This window comes from Chiloscyllium punctatum, chromosome 37, assembly GCF_047496795.1.
Source record: "Chiloscyllium punctatum isolate Juve2018m chromosome 37, sChiPun1.3, whole genome shotgun sequence".
NCBI lineage: Eukaryota > Metazoa > Chordata > Chondrichthyes > Orectolobiformes > Hemiscylliidae > Chiloscyllium > Chiloscyllium punctatum.
The window spans coordinates 65,964,863-65,982,644 of NC_092775.1; the positions used below are offsets into that span (position 1 = coordinate 65,964,863).

At 43.6% G+C, this 17,782-nt stretch overlaps 1 protein-coding gene across 1 annotated transcript in view; it reads right to left on the reverse strand.

The window, feature by feature from the left end:
• The window catches only part of LOC140463176 (bactericidal permeability-increasing protein-like), a 122,129-nt gene that overhangs the window by 66,920 nt on the left and 37,427 nt on the right, over positions 1 to 17,782 (reverse strand). Inside the window, exons 2-5 of the mRNA XM_072556956.1 lie at positions 16,735 to 16,861; positions 6,015 to 6,129; positions 1,918 to 2,046; positions 1,109 to 1,264 (exon numbers count right to left, since the gene is read on the reverse strand). Coding sequence (XP_072413057.1) covers positions 1,109 to 1,264; positions 1,918 to 2,046; positions 6,015 to 6,129; positions 16,735 to 16,861 — 527 coding nt within the window. The remainder of the gene's footprint in view (positions 1 to 1,108; positions 1,265 to 1,917; positions 2,047 to 6,014; positions 6,130 to 16,734; positions 16,862 to 17,782) is intronic.

Sequence of the window (17,782 nt, forward strand, 5' to 3'; positions counted from 1 at the left end):
CTGTAAATGGTTGTGCCATCAGTCTCAACCTCAGGAAACTGAAGGGAAGGCAGGAATGACTCTCCAGCCTTATTACCATGGCATCATCTATTAATAATGCATGCCTCTCTCCAACACTTTGGGGGTAACTCTTAAGAAATTCAGGGTAAGTAATAGGAATGAGGACGCTGTGTTACATTTGGCACTAATCTTATTTTCCTGACTCTAACACAGGGGAAACCTGGTTTTCTTTGGAGAGTGATTGCAAGAAAATCAGGCTCAATTTCTTGACAAGTGAAGTCAGCTCTCATCTTCCCCAAGATGAAAAAAATGTCTGTTTCTTATTTAATTCTTTGGGTTACTTTGACCTTCTTAATGAGGAAGGTATGAGGAGTATGGTAAGAAAAGGGATGTTTTTCATTAAATTAAGAACATGGATGAAGAACTAAAAAAAAAGACAAATAGTTTGGATATTATGAATGAATAGAAGGGTAACAGTTCGGTGAAGTCAAACTTATATTTTCTCTTCCTGTAGATGATAAATAGTAGAGAAGACCTGGGTGAGATCGAGAGCATACCAGAGTTAAATAAAAATCTGGCAAGAAATGATTTTTGAGACCAAGTGACGCTATAGTCTCTATTTCAATTATTAGAATTTAACAAAGAAATTATCATCTTGAGAAATGTGTTTAGAATTTAGGAAGAATAGAAGGAAGTTTGGAGGATCATGAGCATATTGGTACCTTCTATACAAAACACACAAAGACAAATAAGTCTGCAGTGAGCTAAAATGTTTTATGAGGCATTTCGAAAAGGAATTGGTTAATTCATACTTGGAGGTGGGAACTGTGGATTGGTCTTTCAAAAATCTCATGCAGTCATGATTGAAGTTCATTCTTGATTACCAAGCTCTCAAAGATTTATAATGCAAACCTCACAGAACATATGCATGCTCAATGGTTATTACAGCTTCAACATTAGTAAACTGACCATGAAATTTGCCAGAAAAACATAAAAAGCTGGACATACTCAGCTGCCTGGTAAAACTTTGAAAATCATAATATAAATGCAAACTTTTACAATGACATCTGAAGGACACATGCAGAAGTTAGAGAAAGAACACAGTTACCTAGCTCTTCCTGATACATAAACTTGGAGTTTTGAGATGCAGCTTGCACAGTCCGTCATTGATACAATAGGCTTGCCTGTATTATCTTTGCCAAACTTAAGGTAAAATGAGATGGCAATGCTCTTGATCTGTGCCTTTACAGTACCAGCGGTTCTGCTGCAGTGAAAAAAAGTAAGCTCTATAAAGGTCAAATGTTAAGGCTGGAACCGAATGCTCAAAGTATTAATCTTGCATGTTAACAGGAAACAAAATAAACAAACTCAATTACTCAGTTGGATAAATCATGAAATTAGGTTTGCAGAAAGATGGCAATATCCTGACATTAATATCTTTCTTATAAGTTATGTGGATCATTGTGCTCTCAGATTACTGTGGACTACAAAGACTTGGCCATAAAATTAAAAGAATTCCCTTGGCATTAAGTCACAGCTCTGTTTTTTCAGCTTTCATTTATATCTGGAGGCTTAAATTCCATGGACTGAAAATTTGTGAATTATGACAGCTTATTGTATCTAAAATCTCTGTGGTTCATCAAACTGTTTCTGGAAACTGGGACTGAAGGCCTGAGAGAAAGGGGATGTGATGACCACAATTTGACAAAAGGGTGGGATAATTGCTCACTTGGGACATCTGACACTGGTGACATCAAAGTTGCTCAGGCCATGGGAAGTCTCTTAAATTAACTGCCAAATGTAGCTCAGTAAGCAACAGTTGTGTCTCAAATGTAGTCCAAAGTGAGAATGATGTCAGCCAGCATAACTGATCCAAATCACAATACTGTAATTATTTTTGAGGTAAAGAATACTTACAAAATATTTGCTTTGATCTGCCAATTACCATTCGTCTCAATGTAGCCATTGGACATAGCAACTTTCAGTCCCAAGTTAGGGACCAGAATGATATTCATATCTGGTAAGTTCACGTTACTTATAGTAATCCTGGGAAAAAAAAATTTCTTCTGAATGAATTGTATTTATTATTTGAGCAATATGGGTATGCAGTGTGCTCAGTCTTGATTTCTACTTAAGCTACAGTTCGTCAGTGGCATGAGCTAAGAAAATAATGTACATCTTTGTGCGAGTGGATGAATTATGATTCACAAATTGCAATTATGATCCACATTATGCAGATTCATGTGTGTATATATTAAAAAATTCTAAAGTTGGAGTGGCACATTTTCATATACTGCATAAATTGAGTTGTCAATTATGTCAGTTAAGTCTTGGCTTGTTGCTATGGTGAACAGTGGGAAGACATAAGCTATTGTTATTGCCACTTGACATAAACCTTACTCCAATGCCAATAACGGCTTTCACTTCTCTCTAATTCTGAGCAAAACATGATTGGAATGGTGCAACAATCTTACCTTTAAGCTTCCCAACAAAGCCCTTTCCACTATTGATGTTGATGATTTAAATTATCAATCCATCACCTTCCACTATCAATGCTGAGAGCCCCAACTTATCAAAACAAAGCTTCTGTTTCTGTGCTGTTTCTTCTACTCTCCATTCTAACTTCTTGGTTTTCTGACATAATAAGTTCACAGCTTCCTAACCATGCAAATTCCTCCAGTTATTTAAAAAATTCTATATTCTTCAATCCTTGGACTCTGGTCTTCTATGCAACAATTCCTCCCTTCAGTCCACCAGAAGAAGCAAGGTTTTAACTGACTTAGTCCCACTTTCCCTTCATAAAATCTTCCACCTTTGTTTCCTTTCAAAATCTTGGAAAACCTTCTCTTCCTTGGTTCTTTAGTGACCTCTGTTAGTCTTTCTTCCTTGACCTAGCAATTAGCCATTGGTATTTTCTTGTAAAGTATCTTGAAAGGGTTGGCATGAAAATTTGCAAGCAGTTGTGCTCTTTTAGTTTCTTTTCAATTGTTTTTTTTTGTCTGTGTTACATCATTCAGATGATACAGTTCAAATTAATCCATTCAACAACATTTGTTATTTAAGTTTTGATACCTGTGTGCAAGGAGGTTTAACTTAATGAAGTTATTTTAGAATCACAGAGTCCCTCAGTTGCGGAAGCAGGCCATTCAGCCCAACGACCATCAAGAATCTAGATCTACCCTATCCCTGTAACACTGCATTTCCCATGGCTAATCCACCTAGCCTGCACACTATGGACAATTTAGCATGGCCAATCCACCTAATCTGAACATCTTTGGACTGTGGGAAGAAACTGGAGCACCGACAGAAACCCACACAGACATAGGGAGAATGTGCAATGTCCACACAGACAGTCGTTGGAGGGTGGAATCACACCCGGGTCCCTGGCGTGGTGAGGCAGCAGTGCCAACCATTGGGCCACCTATGGTGGTGACTAATATGTGATTAATTTAGGTTACTAATAATGTAAAAGCAAACATTTGAGCATGCCAGAAATAAGAAAACAGAAAATGTTGGGAATATTTAACAAGCAGGTCAAGCAGCATCTGTGGAGAAGGAAACTGAGTTAATGGATTGAATTTTAACTACCCTTTGGTGATGGGATGGCCTGGAGTGAGTGTAAGATGGGATGCAACAGCTATGTATGAAATGCCTATTATTCTGACTTGTGCCTTGCAGATGTGGGACAGGCTTTGGGGAGTCAGGAGATGAGTTACTCGACATACTATTCCTTGCCTCTCACCTGTTCTTGACCACTGTGAGTCCAGTTGAGTTTCTGGTCAATGATAACCCCCAGGATGTCGATAGTTGAGGATTCAGTGAAGGTAACGCCATTGAATATCAAGGGGTGGTGGTTAGGTTGTCTCTTAATGGTGATGCCACTGGATGATAGTGAGGATTACAAATGCTGGAAAGTCAGGGTCATTAAATGTGGAGCTGGAAAAAGCTGTCCTGTCTTTCAATGCTGCTTGACCTGCTGTACTTTTTCCAGTTCCATATTTTATCGACTTTTACTGGTGATGAAATTCTGTTATGCAAATTATAAGTCAAGATGTTTAAAGATGTGCAGGAACATACAGGGCCATTTGATAACACTGCAACCAGAATCTGGGAGCTTTGACTTTAATCAATACCCATTATCATTATGAGGTAATCTGCCAGAAGCTACTGTCTCTGTGAACAATTCAGATGCCTTTGAGGGTTGGCCCAAAGATATATTCTGAACAAGCTGTTCAGAGATGTTATTACACATCTTTTGGCCAAGGAGTACTTGAATCCAGGCATCTGAGCTCAAAGATAGAGACTCTATCAACAAACCATAAGTGCCCCTAATCTGAATTTATTGCAGATTTTTGAGAAGTCACAACCAGAGTGGATTGAGCTGAAACAACAGATCTGCAAATCCAAATAGAACACAAGGCATTTGACAAGACATCTCTGTGGGGTGGCAGGTGGCTCAGTAGTTAGCCCTGATGTCTCACAGCGCCAGGGACCCCGGTTCGATTACATCCACCGACGACTGTCAGTGTGGAGATTGCACATTCTCCCCGTGTGTGCGAGGGTTTTCTCCCATAGTCCAAAGACGTGTAGGTTAGGTGGATTGACCATGCTAAATTGCCTATAGAACCTAGGGATGTGCAAGTGGATTAACTATGATAATACAGTGTTTCAGAGATGGGGTTGGTCTGGGTCAGAGGCTCTTCAGAGGATTAATGTTGACTCAAATTGGTTGAATGACCTACTTCTATACAGGAGGGATTCTGTAAAAGCATTGTCATTAAACAAGTGGCCATTGTGTTGGAGGTAGTATATTGGCCTGCAAGGGTCAACCTGCATTTTTCTTATGTTCGTAAGTGTTCTCACACACAACTAAGCAGTTTTTTTTCCTATCACTAAATTGCCTATGATTTTCTTTCACCTAGTAATCACCAGCAATAATTTACCAATATTTTCCAATTGGTTTCAATTTTGTGAAAAAACCTGTTAAGTGGAATGAAGGCCATCAATGGTGAGGGGGTAAAGTTCAACATGTACAACTCTAGGGTTGCCTGAGAGCAGGTGACCACTTTTTGTACTTGCCTGGGTTCAAATCCTATCTGCTTTCGACCATAATATGTCTGAACAGGTTGGCTTAAAAAAAAAGCTGGGTATTCCCCCACACTTCTAACTCCATTTTAATTTAGTCCCTTCTCCCTCTCTCTACATTGCCTCACTTTTGTTGTTGCACTGTCCCAATGGACAGCGCTTATAAAATTTTTTGCTTATTAAAGACACGGGAAAGCGTAGGAAGGAACCATTCGGTGGTGTGTAAACACGTCTCTGGGTAGAAAAAATCTGTGCTTTCAATGGGAAGGTGAAAACTGGTGTTTCTTGTAAAGTCTAGATTTACAATAAAACCCTTATAAATCTGTGAAAATTGTTTGCTGTCTAATTCAACATAGAGGTAACAATCTGATTAACAGACACCATTTACTTGCTACACGAGAGAAAGGACCTAATTTATCATAAGCCCTGGCAGCACCAATTACATTAACAGAATGCTGCTTAGAATTTTAACTTTTTAACTTCAACTTGATTTAACATAATATTTGCAATATTGGGTATCAAACAGAGCAAAAGAATTACAAATCCAAAATGGTCAAAAATGATTTACATTCCATTTGATGGGGCAATTGGAAACTGGGTTATGTAAAGGCTTCTGCTACATGAGCATTTTAATATCTCGACATAAGATAAGTCAGGAGGTAGTGGCCTTGACTCAGTTCTTAAATCTGAAGTACCAACGTCTTAAAATAAATTATATTATTGTTGTTGAGTCAGAAAGGTAGAGTAGACTTTACTATTGTTTTATTGGAAAATTCTATTTCCTTGCTCATGCTATTTTATACAATAGCCATTCTTGACGTTGCATGCTTAAGGTAAGCTGACTCTAATAATATATAATAACAGCATGATAATAAGATACACCCACACTCTTTAGACAATTATTATCAAGGAAGCTATGATTAACATACCTATTTATGTTGTATTGAAGTTGATGTAAGACATTGGTGTATTTGATGCCCGAAATGTTTGGAATTTCCATATTGAGCAACCGATTTTGCAAAACAGACTTTACAATCTGACAACCTGAAAAACAATGTTGCCAATTTTTTTCAAGTAATTTGAAATGTTAGGGTGGATTTTAGTCTTCATGATGTGCTGTGATCGTCAAATGTCTTCAGCATATTTTACTGAGTCTTCCCTAACAGACTCACATGGGGATCTAATTTCCCTAACAGACACAAAGGATATTATTATATTGTAGCATTCCAGCCTTTGCTACTAGTCTCTGATTCAATGACCATTGTAGAAGGGCTTGGAAACATATCAGATTTTGCAGTCAGTGATGTAGAAACTTCAAACACCGTTCACTCTGTTGCCCACAATCTGTGACATTTTTGAGCAAAGCTAAATTGGAAAGCTCTTCAACCAGTTAGATTGGAGAATTCTCACTGAAATGCAGGGCAGAGTTTTAAACTAAATTGGATATTTAAATTTGGGTTAGATAGAGGTGAATTAAATTCTTCACTGAGATTCTTGATCTCAACTTCCCAATTTCCTGGCAATTCCAGTGTCCCACTTCTAGGCCTAAGGATCCTTGTTTACTCAGGCCTCCACTCAACAACAGCAGTGACTTTTGTTGATTTCAACTGTTGGATTGATAGTATCTTCCATGATTGTATTATGAGCAAACCTTGGCACTGACCGCGTAAGACGATGTTGAAGGAGGTAATCAGACTGGTTAAGAAAAGCATAGGGCCTTAGCACCTGAATGACCAATCACCGATTGTGAAGAAATTAAAATCGAGAATGTACAAGAGGTTGGAACTGATTTGTAAATAGCTTTGAGGATTGTAGAGATGGGCAAGATCTCACAGATATAGGGGAAGGCAAGACTATGACAGAAATTGAAAGCAAGGATGAGAATTTTAAAATTAAAATGTTCAACTGGGAGCCATTGTAGATTAATGAGTCAGTGACGAAATTTATCTCAGAATACAACAGGACCGTGATCAGATGGGCAAATGGGCCAAGGAGTGGCAGGTGAAGTTTAATTTAGATAAAGGTGTTGTATTTTGGTGAGGAAAACCAGGGCAGAATCTATACAGGTAATAGTAGGGCCCTGAGGAGTTTGCCAAATAAAAAGACCTAGGGGTGCCGGTGCATAGTTCATTGAAATTCAAGTCACAGGCAGCCAGTGTGAAGAAGGCATTTGGCATGTTTGACTTCATTGGTCAGAACACTGAGTCTAGGCGTTGAGACGTCATGTTGTGGCTGTACAGGACATTGGTTAGGCCACTTTTGGAATACCACATTCAATTTTGGTCTCCCTCCTCTAGGAAAAATGTTGTTAAACTTGAAGGAGATCAGAAATGATTTACAAGAATGTTGCTGGGATTGGAAGGTTTGAGCTATTGGGAGAGGTTGAACAGCCTGGGTTTTTCTTCCCTGGAGTGGCGGAGGTTGAGGGGTGAACTTTTAGAACTTTATAAAATCATGAGGGGCATGGATAAGGATAAGATCCAAGGTCTTTTTCCCAGGGTATGGGAGTTAAAATCTAGAGGGCATAAACTTAAGGAGAGAGGGAAAGATTTAAAAGGGATTTGAGGAGTAACATTTTCATGCAGAGGGTGGTGCGCGTATGGAACAAGCTTCCAGTGGAGGTGGTGGAAGCTGGTACAGTTGCAACATTTAAAAAGCATCTGGATGGGTACATAAATAGGAAGGATTCAGTAGGATATTGACTAAATGGGACTAGACCAGTTTAAAATATTTGGTCGAGGTGGATGAGTTAAATCGAAGAGTCTGTTTCCGTGCAAGTCTATGACTCTATGAGTCCAGGGATGCTGAGTTCTTACAATTCCCATTGACACTGATCAATTTTGAGAACGTATTTGAATTTCCAGTGAATGACCTGAAGGAAATTTAAGACAAAATTTTAGTTCTGGCCAATCATCAGTCAGAATTGATAGCAAAACACTTCATTACATGATATTACCATAAATTAAAGAGGCAATTTAAAACATAATTATTTTATGAAACCTCACATAAATAACAGAGTTGATAGGACTTTGTGAGAGTTGGAAATGTGTTGTATCAGTTCAAGAGTACAAAGGGAAGAATGAGAGTGGCTGGTTAATGGTGTGTTGAAATAGCTAAGTCTATAAGTAAAAAGACTGTTGAAGTTTTTAAGCATTTGAGCTGAGTAGAGTGAGAATATGGATTTTTGCCCATTATGGCAGTCAGTTTTAGTAACGGCATGGCAATGAGTTTGAAAAACTTGCTCCAAAATAATGGTCCCTTCTCCTCCCTTTAATTATCTCCCCACCCTTCAAATCTCATATGTCTTCCATACCCTCAAATACCATGATGCCCTTCCAGATCGCTGCATTTCAGTCAATGCCAAAACTCAAAAATATTTATAAATTCATGATATCATAATATAGGACAATATCAAAACATGGACATTTGAGATGAATTAGAAACCTATGAAAAGCAAGTTGAAAAAGGTAGTTCCCAAAGTCAAAGTTACAAAATATAACCTGTAGCCCCAGGTAGCATGCATCCTTTTAGGTAAAACAACATGCATTTCGATGTTACAAGGTTAAAAATCACACAACACCAGGTTATAGTCCAATAGGTTTATTTGCAAATATTAGCTTTTGGAGCGCTGTTCTTTTATCAGCTACCTGATGAAGGAGATTCGCTCTGAAAACTAGTACTTGCGAATAAACCTTTTGGACTATAACCTGGTATTGTGTGATTTGTAATGTTGCCCACCCAAGTCCAACACCAGCACCTCCACATCATGGCTTAGATGTTACAGGTAGGAATTGATGACCATGTTTGATTTCGGTGTTCAGAACAATTGTTCTGAACTTTGTTGGTACATAAGTTCAGGGAGGAATGAGGGAGACTAAATGGAAACACAGGCTGTGTTACATCTGCACCAGCTGCATATGTGCCAAAGACTCTACATGTGCTTCAAGCAAATAACCATATCTGGAAAGTCTAAGGGGAGTAGTGCTCAGCCAAGACCAGGCAGACATCCTTCAGAGGTTTTCACTACATAGCCAAGGGAAGCCTCCAATATTTATCCAGGGGCTTGGGCATGGTCACTCAACTACTCAGGCCGGTCATGGACAAAGGGTCTGTATTTCTTCTGTCCAGGGATTGGGCCCTGGTTAGCCAATGAATCATAGCTGAAGAGCTGTACAGGTATCAGACAGGGGTCTGGTCACCCATTACTTGGGGCTAAGGCTGTCAATAGGGTGGGCCACAGTCAGTCTTGAGGGTCTTTCTATAAAAGTCAAGGAGTTATCACGGGTTGCCGCTGTGCGAGGCAGATTGGAGAACATAATTGTGCAGATTAAGTCAGAATGCTGGGATGTAGAGAGGATTACAATAGTGAAGATGGGATGGCATCTCAGTTTTGAAGGGAAGAAATGGTAGATCATGAAAGGGAAAGCAGTGATGCTGTAGGTGTTATTGGACTATGGAGACTGCATTGATCTGGTTGGCAATCTCTGACCAGACTGACAGGGTCTAGTGTTGTCACTGCCTTTGCTGGTCCTGGGGGGCCAAACTCATTTGTCCTCCACATTATCACATCTCCCAGAACTGCAGGACCCTGTCTGCAAAGCAGGGCACCCATTTCCTTTGGTCTACCATGGCTAGGGCAAATATCACCAACCATGAAGGATGGCTCTAGGTTGCCAGCACTTGACTTGGTGAACAGTGGCCTTGAAAAGTTGGGATCAGCACCAAGGATCCCAGAATATCCATACTGGCATGTACTTCCTGCTGTAACAAATGGGAGAATCAGATGAGAGGGATTCCACAGAGCATGGCACCTAGCTAATGAGGCAAGTCTGCAATGATTGCAAAAGAAAACTTGCTCAGATTCACTGACAGAAACCTTCCAAGAAAACTGAAGAAAATGGCATTTGGCTGATTCTGGCAAAATTCAGTCCATGCAGTGAGAGGAATAATATTGGCTTGATTTCCCTCCTGCCAAATGATGATGGTCAGCGCAGAGGCTCCACACATCACTCTAACCTCTGTCAATGTCCTAGTTCATCTTTCCTCAAAGTAATCTCCTCCAATGGGTTTGTGTCACCAAAGGAATGTCCAGCAATTAGATGTGGAGATGGTATAGGTGGAGATGTGGAGAGCGGCACAGTGGCACAGTGGTTAGCACTGCTGCCTCACAGCACCAAAGACCTGGGTTCAATTCCTGACTCAGGCAACTGACTGTGTGGAGTTTGCACGTTCTCCCCGTGTCTGCATGGGTTTCCTCCGGGTGCTCTGGTTTCCTCCCACAGTCCAAAGATGTGCAGGTCAGGTGAATTGGCCATGCTAAATTGCCGTAGTGTTTGGTGTAGAGATATGGGTGAGTTGCAGGTCGGCGTGGACTTGTTGGGCCGGAGGGCCTGTTTCCACACTGTAAGTGATCTAATCTAATCATAATGGGATTATTTAGGAGGCTATAATGACTTTGAAAAGGATCCCAAACAACGCTAATAGTCCTTATCAGCTCCGTGACAAGATTTCTATTTTACCTGCTGGTTTATTTGTATTTCTACTTCACTTTATGATATATGTCTGCAAGGTAATAGATGTCTGCAATAAATACTATTTTGTAGTTCACCTTGAAACATATGAAACAGCATAACATTTCTCTCCACCCCACCTCTCCCCATTGAACAGATGAAGATTATAAAAAGGATAGGAAATCCTTAAAGTTGCTTCCTGTAAAAGCAGGGGATCATCTTTGGCATATGCCACACTCCTTTAAGTGAGTTGCTTAAAATTAAACTTTGGTTTATAGGTGGCATGATATTCCCTCTGCAAGCTCCCTTGTTATCGTGAGAAGATTGTTGCAGAAGAGAATTCTAGAAAGTGCAATGTAAATGTAGGAGGACAAATGTTTAGCTACCACATTGGAATATCTTGTTTCACATTGCTGAGGGAATGGAGAGTCAAGTTTACCTGATTTCACAATGATTTCCACTTTTCAAAATTGTTAACTTCCACTTGAATACCAGAAATAGGGGTGATTGCACAGCAACTGATTATCAACCTTCACACAAAGCAGGTATAAAATGTTTTAGAAACATTATGATTTGGAAATGCCGGTGTTGGACCGGGGTGTACAAAGTTAAAAATCACACAACACCAGGTCATAGTCCAACAGGTTTAATTGGAAGCACTAGCTTTCAGAGCGCTGCTCCTTCATCAGGTGGTTGTGGAGGACACAATTGTAAGACACAGAATTTATAGCAAAAGTTTACAGTGTGATGTAACTGAAATCTCTCTCACAGACACTCACAACCCCACACCCCAAACACACACACACACACACACACACACACTCATGTGCATCCTCTCACAGACTTAGACACTTTACACTCACACACACATATACACTCTTTCTCACACTCACAACTCCCCACCCCAGACACACACACACACACACGCAAACACAAAAGCACACATGCACACATACACATATACATATGTGGGGTGAATTTGTACTTGCAGAGTTACATTGTACTTTGCTCAAAAACTGCATGAATCCATGTAAGACTCTGTTAACTCACTTTTTAGATTAGAATCAGTCTAAACAGACAGGGAACACAGGGGGCTAACACCTTCAACATATTATCTGGCTGACACCAATTGTTACTGGATTAGTGGTGCTGGAAGAGCACAGCAGTTCAGGCAGCATCGAATGAGCAGCGAAATCGACGTTTCGGGCAAAAGCCCTTCATCAGGAATAAAGGCAGTGAGCCTGAAGCATGGAGAGATAAGCTAGAGGAGGGTGGGGGTGGGGAGAGAGTAGCATAGGTGAGTGGGGGAGGAGATGAAGGTGATAGGTCAAGGAGGAGAGGGTGGAGTGAATAGGTGGAAAAGAAGATAGGCAGGTCGGACAAGTCCGGACACGTCAAGGAGACAGTGCTGAGCTGGAAGTTTGAAACTAGGATGAGGTGGGGGAAGGGGAAATGAGGAAGCTGTTGAAGTCCACATTGATGCCCTGGGGTTGAAGTGTTCCGAGGCGGAAGATGAGGCGTTCTTTCTCCAGGCATCTGGTGGTGAGGGAGCAGTGGTGAAGGAGGCCCAGGACCTCCATGTCCTCGGCAGAGTGGGAGGGGGAGTTGGAATGTTAGGCCACGGGGCGGTGTGGTTGATTGGTGCGGGTGTCCCGGAGATGTTCCCTAAAGTACTCTGTTAGGAGGCGCCCAGTCTCCCCAATGTAGAGGAGACCACATCGGGAGCAACGGATACAATAAATGATATGAGTGGATGTGCAGGTAAAACTTTGATGGATGTGGAAGGCTCCTTTAGGGCCTTGGATAGAGGTGAGGGAGGAGGTGTGGGCACAGGTTTTACAGTTCCTGCAGTGGCAGGGGAAAGTGCCAGAATGGGAGGGTGGGTCGTAGGGGGGTGTGGACCTGACCAGGTAGTCACGGAGGGAACGGTCTTTGCGGAAGGCGGAAAGGGGTGGGGAGGGAAATATATCCCTGGTGGTGGGGTCTTTTTGGAGGTGGCGGAAATGACGGCAGATGATTTGGTTTATGCGAAGGTTTGTAGGGTGGAAGGTGAGCACCAGGGGCGTTCTGTCCTTGTTACGGTTGGAGGGGTGGGGTCTGAGGGCGGAGGTGCGGGATGTGGATGAGATGCGTTGGAGGGCATCTTTAACCATGTGGGAAGGGAAATTGCGGTTTCTAAAGAAGGAGGCCATCAGGAGTGTTCTATGGTGGAACTGGTCCTCCTGGGAGCAGATATGGCGGAGGCGGAGAAATTGGGAATACGGGATGGCATTTTTGCAAGAGATAGGGTGGGAAGAGGTGTAATCCAGGTAGCTATGGGCGTCGGTGGGTTTGTAAAAAATGTCAGTGTCAAGTCGGTCGTCATTAATGGAGATGGAGAGGTCCAGGAAGGGGAGCGAGGTGTCAGAGATGGTCCAGGTAAATTTAAGGTCAGGGTGGAATGTGTTGGTGAAGTTGATGAATTGCTCAACCTCCTCGCGGGAGCACGAGGTGGCGCCAATGCAGTCATCAATGTAGCGGAGGAAGAGGTGGGGAGTGGTGCCGGTGTAATTACGGAAGATCAACTGTTCTACATAGCCAACAAAGAGACAGGCATAGCTGGGGCCCATACGTGTGCCCATGGCTACGCGTTTGGTCTGGAGGAAGTGGGAGGATTCAAAGGAGAAATTGTTAAGGGTGAGGACCAGTTCGGCCAAACGAATGAGAGTGTCAGTGGAAGGGTACTGTTGGGGACGTCTGGAGAGGAAAAAACGGAGGGCTTGGAGGCCCTGGTCATGGTGAATGGAGGTGTAGAGGGATTGGATATCCATGGTGAAGATGAGGCATTGGGGGCTGGGGAAACGGAAGTCTTGGAGGAGGTGGAGGGCGTGGGTGGTGTCTCGAACGTATGTGGGGAGTTCCTGGACTGGGGGGGATAGGACAGTGTCAAGGTAGGTAGAGATGAGTTCAGTGGGGCAGGAGCATGCTGAGACAATGTGTCAGCCAGGGTGGTCAGGCTTGTGAATCTTGGGAAGGAGGTAGAACCGGGCAGTGCGGGGTTCCCAGACTATGAGGTTGGAAGCTTGGGTGGGAGATCTCTTGAGGTGATGAGGTTCTGTATGGTCTGGGAGATGATGGTTTGGTGATGGGGGGTGGGGTCACGGTTGAGGGAGCAGTCGGAAGAGGTGTCCTCGAGTTGGCGTTTGGCTTCAGCGGTGTAGAGGTCAGTGCGCCAGACTACCACTGCGCCCCCTTTATCCGCTGGCTTAATGGTGAGATTGGGATTGGAGCAGAGGGATTGGAGGGCTGCGCGTTGTGAGGGTGAGAGATTGGAGTGGGGGAGGGGGGACGACAGGTTGAGGCAGTTAATGTCCCGGCGGCAGTTGGAAATGAAGAGGTCGAGGGCAGGTAATAGGCCAGCACGGGGTGTCCAGGTGGATGCAGTGTGTTGGAGGTGGGCGAAGGGGTCCTCGGAAGGTGGGCGGGAGTCCTGCTTGTGAAAGTAAGCTCGGAGGCGGAGGCGAAGGAAGAATTGTTCGATGTCACGTCGTGTATTAAATTCATTGATGCGTGGACGGAGGTGGATGAAGGTGAGTCCTTTGCTGAGGACTGATCGTTCGTCCTCAGTGAGTGGGAGGTCTGGAGGGATGGTGAAAACTCGGCAGGGCCGGGAGCTGGGATCTGGTGTGGGTGAGGAGCTGGGAGTGGGGTCGGAGCCAGTACCTGGAGTGGGTGTGATGGTGGGGGGAATGGGGTGGAGGCATGAGCTGGGGTAATGTTGCCCTCGGGGTTCTGGGGTGTGGGGATAGTGACAGTGGGGTCTGTGGGGGGCGTGTCAGCAGAATGCAGGTGAGTGGCGCTGGTGGGGGCGGAAATGGTGGTGATCATGGCATTAGGGGTGGCAGAAGTCACTGAGCGTGTGGCATCAGCGATGATGTGAGGGCCGTCCCTACCTTGACACTGTCCTATCCCTCCGAGTCCAGGAACTCCCCACATACATTCGAGACACTACCCATGCCCTCCACCTCCTCCAAGACTTCCGTTTCCCCAGCCCCCAACACCTCATCTTCACCATGGATATCTAATCCCTCTACACCTCCATTCGCCATGACCAGGGCCTCCAAGCCCTCCGTTTTTTTCCTCTCCAGACGTCCCCAACAGTACCCTTCCACTGACACTCTCATTCGTTTGGCCGAACTGGTCCTCACCCTTAACAATTTCTCCTTTGAATCCTCCCACTTCCTCCAGACCAAACGCGTAGCCATGGGCACACGTATGGGCCCCAGCTATGTCTGTCTCTTTGTTGGCTATGTAGAACAGTTGATCTTCCGTAATTACACCGGCACCACTCCCCACCTCTTCCTCTGCTACATTGATGACTGCATTGGCGCCACCTCGTGCTCCCGCGAGGAGGTTGAGCAATTCATCAACTTCACCAACACATTCCACCCTGACCTTAAATTTACCTGGACCATCTCTGACACCTTGCTCCCCTTCCTGGACCTCTCCATCTCCATTAGTGACGACTGACTTTACACTGACATTTTTTACAAACCCACCGACTCCCATAGCTACCTGGATTACACCTCTTCCCACCCTATCTCTTGCAAAAATGCCATCCCGTATTCCCAATTTCTCCGCCTCCACCGTATCTGCTCCCAGGAGGACCAGTTCCACCATAGAACACTCCTGATGGCCTCCTTCTTTAGAGACCGCAATTTCCCTTCCCACATGGTTAAAGATGCCTTCCAACGCATCTCGTCCACATCCCGCACCTCCACCCTCAGACCCCACCTTTCCAACCATAACAAGGACAGAACGCCCCTGGTGCTCACCTTCCACCCTACAAACCTTCGCATAAACCAAATCATCCGCTGACATTTCCGCCACCTCCAGAAAGACCCCACCACCAGGGATATATTTCCCTCCCCATACCTTTCCGCCTTCTGCAAAGACTGTTCCCTCCGTGACTACCTGGTCAGGTCCACACCCCCCTACAACCCACCCTCCCATTCTGGCACTTTCCCCTGCCACTGCAGGAAATGTAAAACCTGTGCTCACACCTCCTCCCTCACCTCTATCCAAGGCCCTAAAGGAGCCTTCCACATCCATCAAAGTTTTACCTGCACATCCACTCATATCATTTATTGTATCCGTTGCTCCCGATGTGATTTCCTCTACATTGGGGAGACTGGGTGCCTCCTAGCAGAGCGCTTTAGGGAACATCTCCGGGAGACCCGCACCAATCAACCACACCGCCCTGTGGCCCAACATTTCAACTCCCCCTCCCACTCTGCCGAGGACACGGAGGTCCTGGGCCTCCTTCACCACTGCTCCCTCACCACCAGACGCCTGGAGGAAGAATGCCTCATCTTCCACCTCGGAACACTTCAACCCCAGGGCATCAATGTGGACTTCAACAGCTTCCTCATTTCCCCTTCCCCCACCTCATCCTAGTTTCAAACTTCCAGCTCAGCACTGTCTCCTTGACTTGTCCTTGACTTGTCCGACCTGTCTATCTTCTTTTCCACCTATCCACTCCACCCTCTCCTCCTTGACCTATCACCTTCATCTCCTCCCCCACTCACCCATTGTACTCTATGCTACTCTCTCCCACCCCCACCCTCCTCTAGTTTATCTCTCCACGCTTCAGGCTCACTGCCTTTATTCCTGATGAAGGGCTTTTGCCCGAAACGTCGATTTTGCTGCTCGTTGGATGCTGCCTGAACTGCTGTGCTCTTCCAGCACCACTAATCCAGTATTTGGTTTTCAGCATCTGCAGTTATTGTTTTTACCAATTGTTACAGTTAACCTGAGAACGTAACTTTTAAAAAATGTCTTGTGATTTACATATGAAAGACATGGTCACTCTAACAGATGAGAGACTCTACAAACAATCAAGGTATTTTTCAATGTATAATTTCAGTCACATCACACTGTAAACTTTTACTATAAATTCTGTGCCTTATAATTGTGTCCTCCACAACCACCTGATGAAGGAGCAGTGCTCCGAAAGCTAGTGCTTCCAATTAAACCTGTTGGACTATAACCTGGTGTTCTGTGATTTTTAACTTAGAAAAATGTTGACATTCTATGCACTTCTACCTATCTGCACATATGATCAATATAAATTATTAGATGTTATGTTGTGATTACGTACCATAATTAATTCCTCTGCTGGTAATTTTTCCTTTAAATCCAGGGTTAATGGCACTCACACTGACTGCGTGGAGAAAAAAAGTGCAGAATACAAGGTCTCGAGTCCACTTCATCGTGAAACCTTGAGTCTAAAAGTTAAAATTCATATTACCAATCATCAATTAATTTCATTAAGGCTCACTTTATTGGGCATTGAATGACTACCACCATGTATCTCTTGGCAAAGAGCTGGCATGTGCACAATTACTATTCTTCGCAAGTATGCGTAGTAAGCAGGTCATCAATCAGCATGTATGTTATCTAATACCAATGCTGCCAGCATCCTTTCAATATCCTTGCACTACTGAACACACATTCAGCATCACGGAGGGCACATTCAACAGTATTTAGAGTGATTATCAACAATTTACATGTTAGTTGAAGACTAAATTCTTCTGGCTGTTGTTTGATTTCACACATCTGTGGTGGTTTGTCTTGTTCTTGTAAATTGCAAATGTCTGCAGGTAATTGTGTGGCAAAAACTGAAGGGATTTGTACTGATTTCAAGACTACTGCTCGGTTTACCTAGTCAAGAAGTTAACAAGAAAAGACACTTGACTTGCATGAACAACAATATGATAGCAACCAAATAATCTGTTTTAGTAATATTGGTTGAGGGATAAATATGTCAAGTTTGGTTGAAAACTGTGTACCAAATGTTTGGGAAATAGAATCCCTACACCCAATGAAAACAGGCCCTTTGGCCCAACAAGGCCACACCAACCCTCTGAAGAATATCCCATCCAAACCCATTCCCCATTACTCGACATGTACCCCTGACTAATGCACCTAACCTATACATTCCTGAACACTATGGGCAATTTAGCATGGCCAATACACCCAACCTGCACATCTTTGGACTGTGGGAAGAAACACATTCAGACACGGGGAGAACTTGCAAACTAGACATAGTCACTTGACTCTGGAATCGAACCCAATCCCTGGCACTGTGAGGGAGCTGTGTTAACAATGCCACCCCCAATAACTGTGAGCAAATGACAAAATGCAAC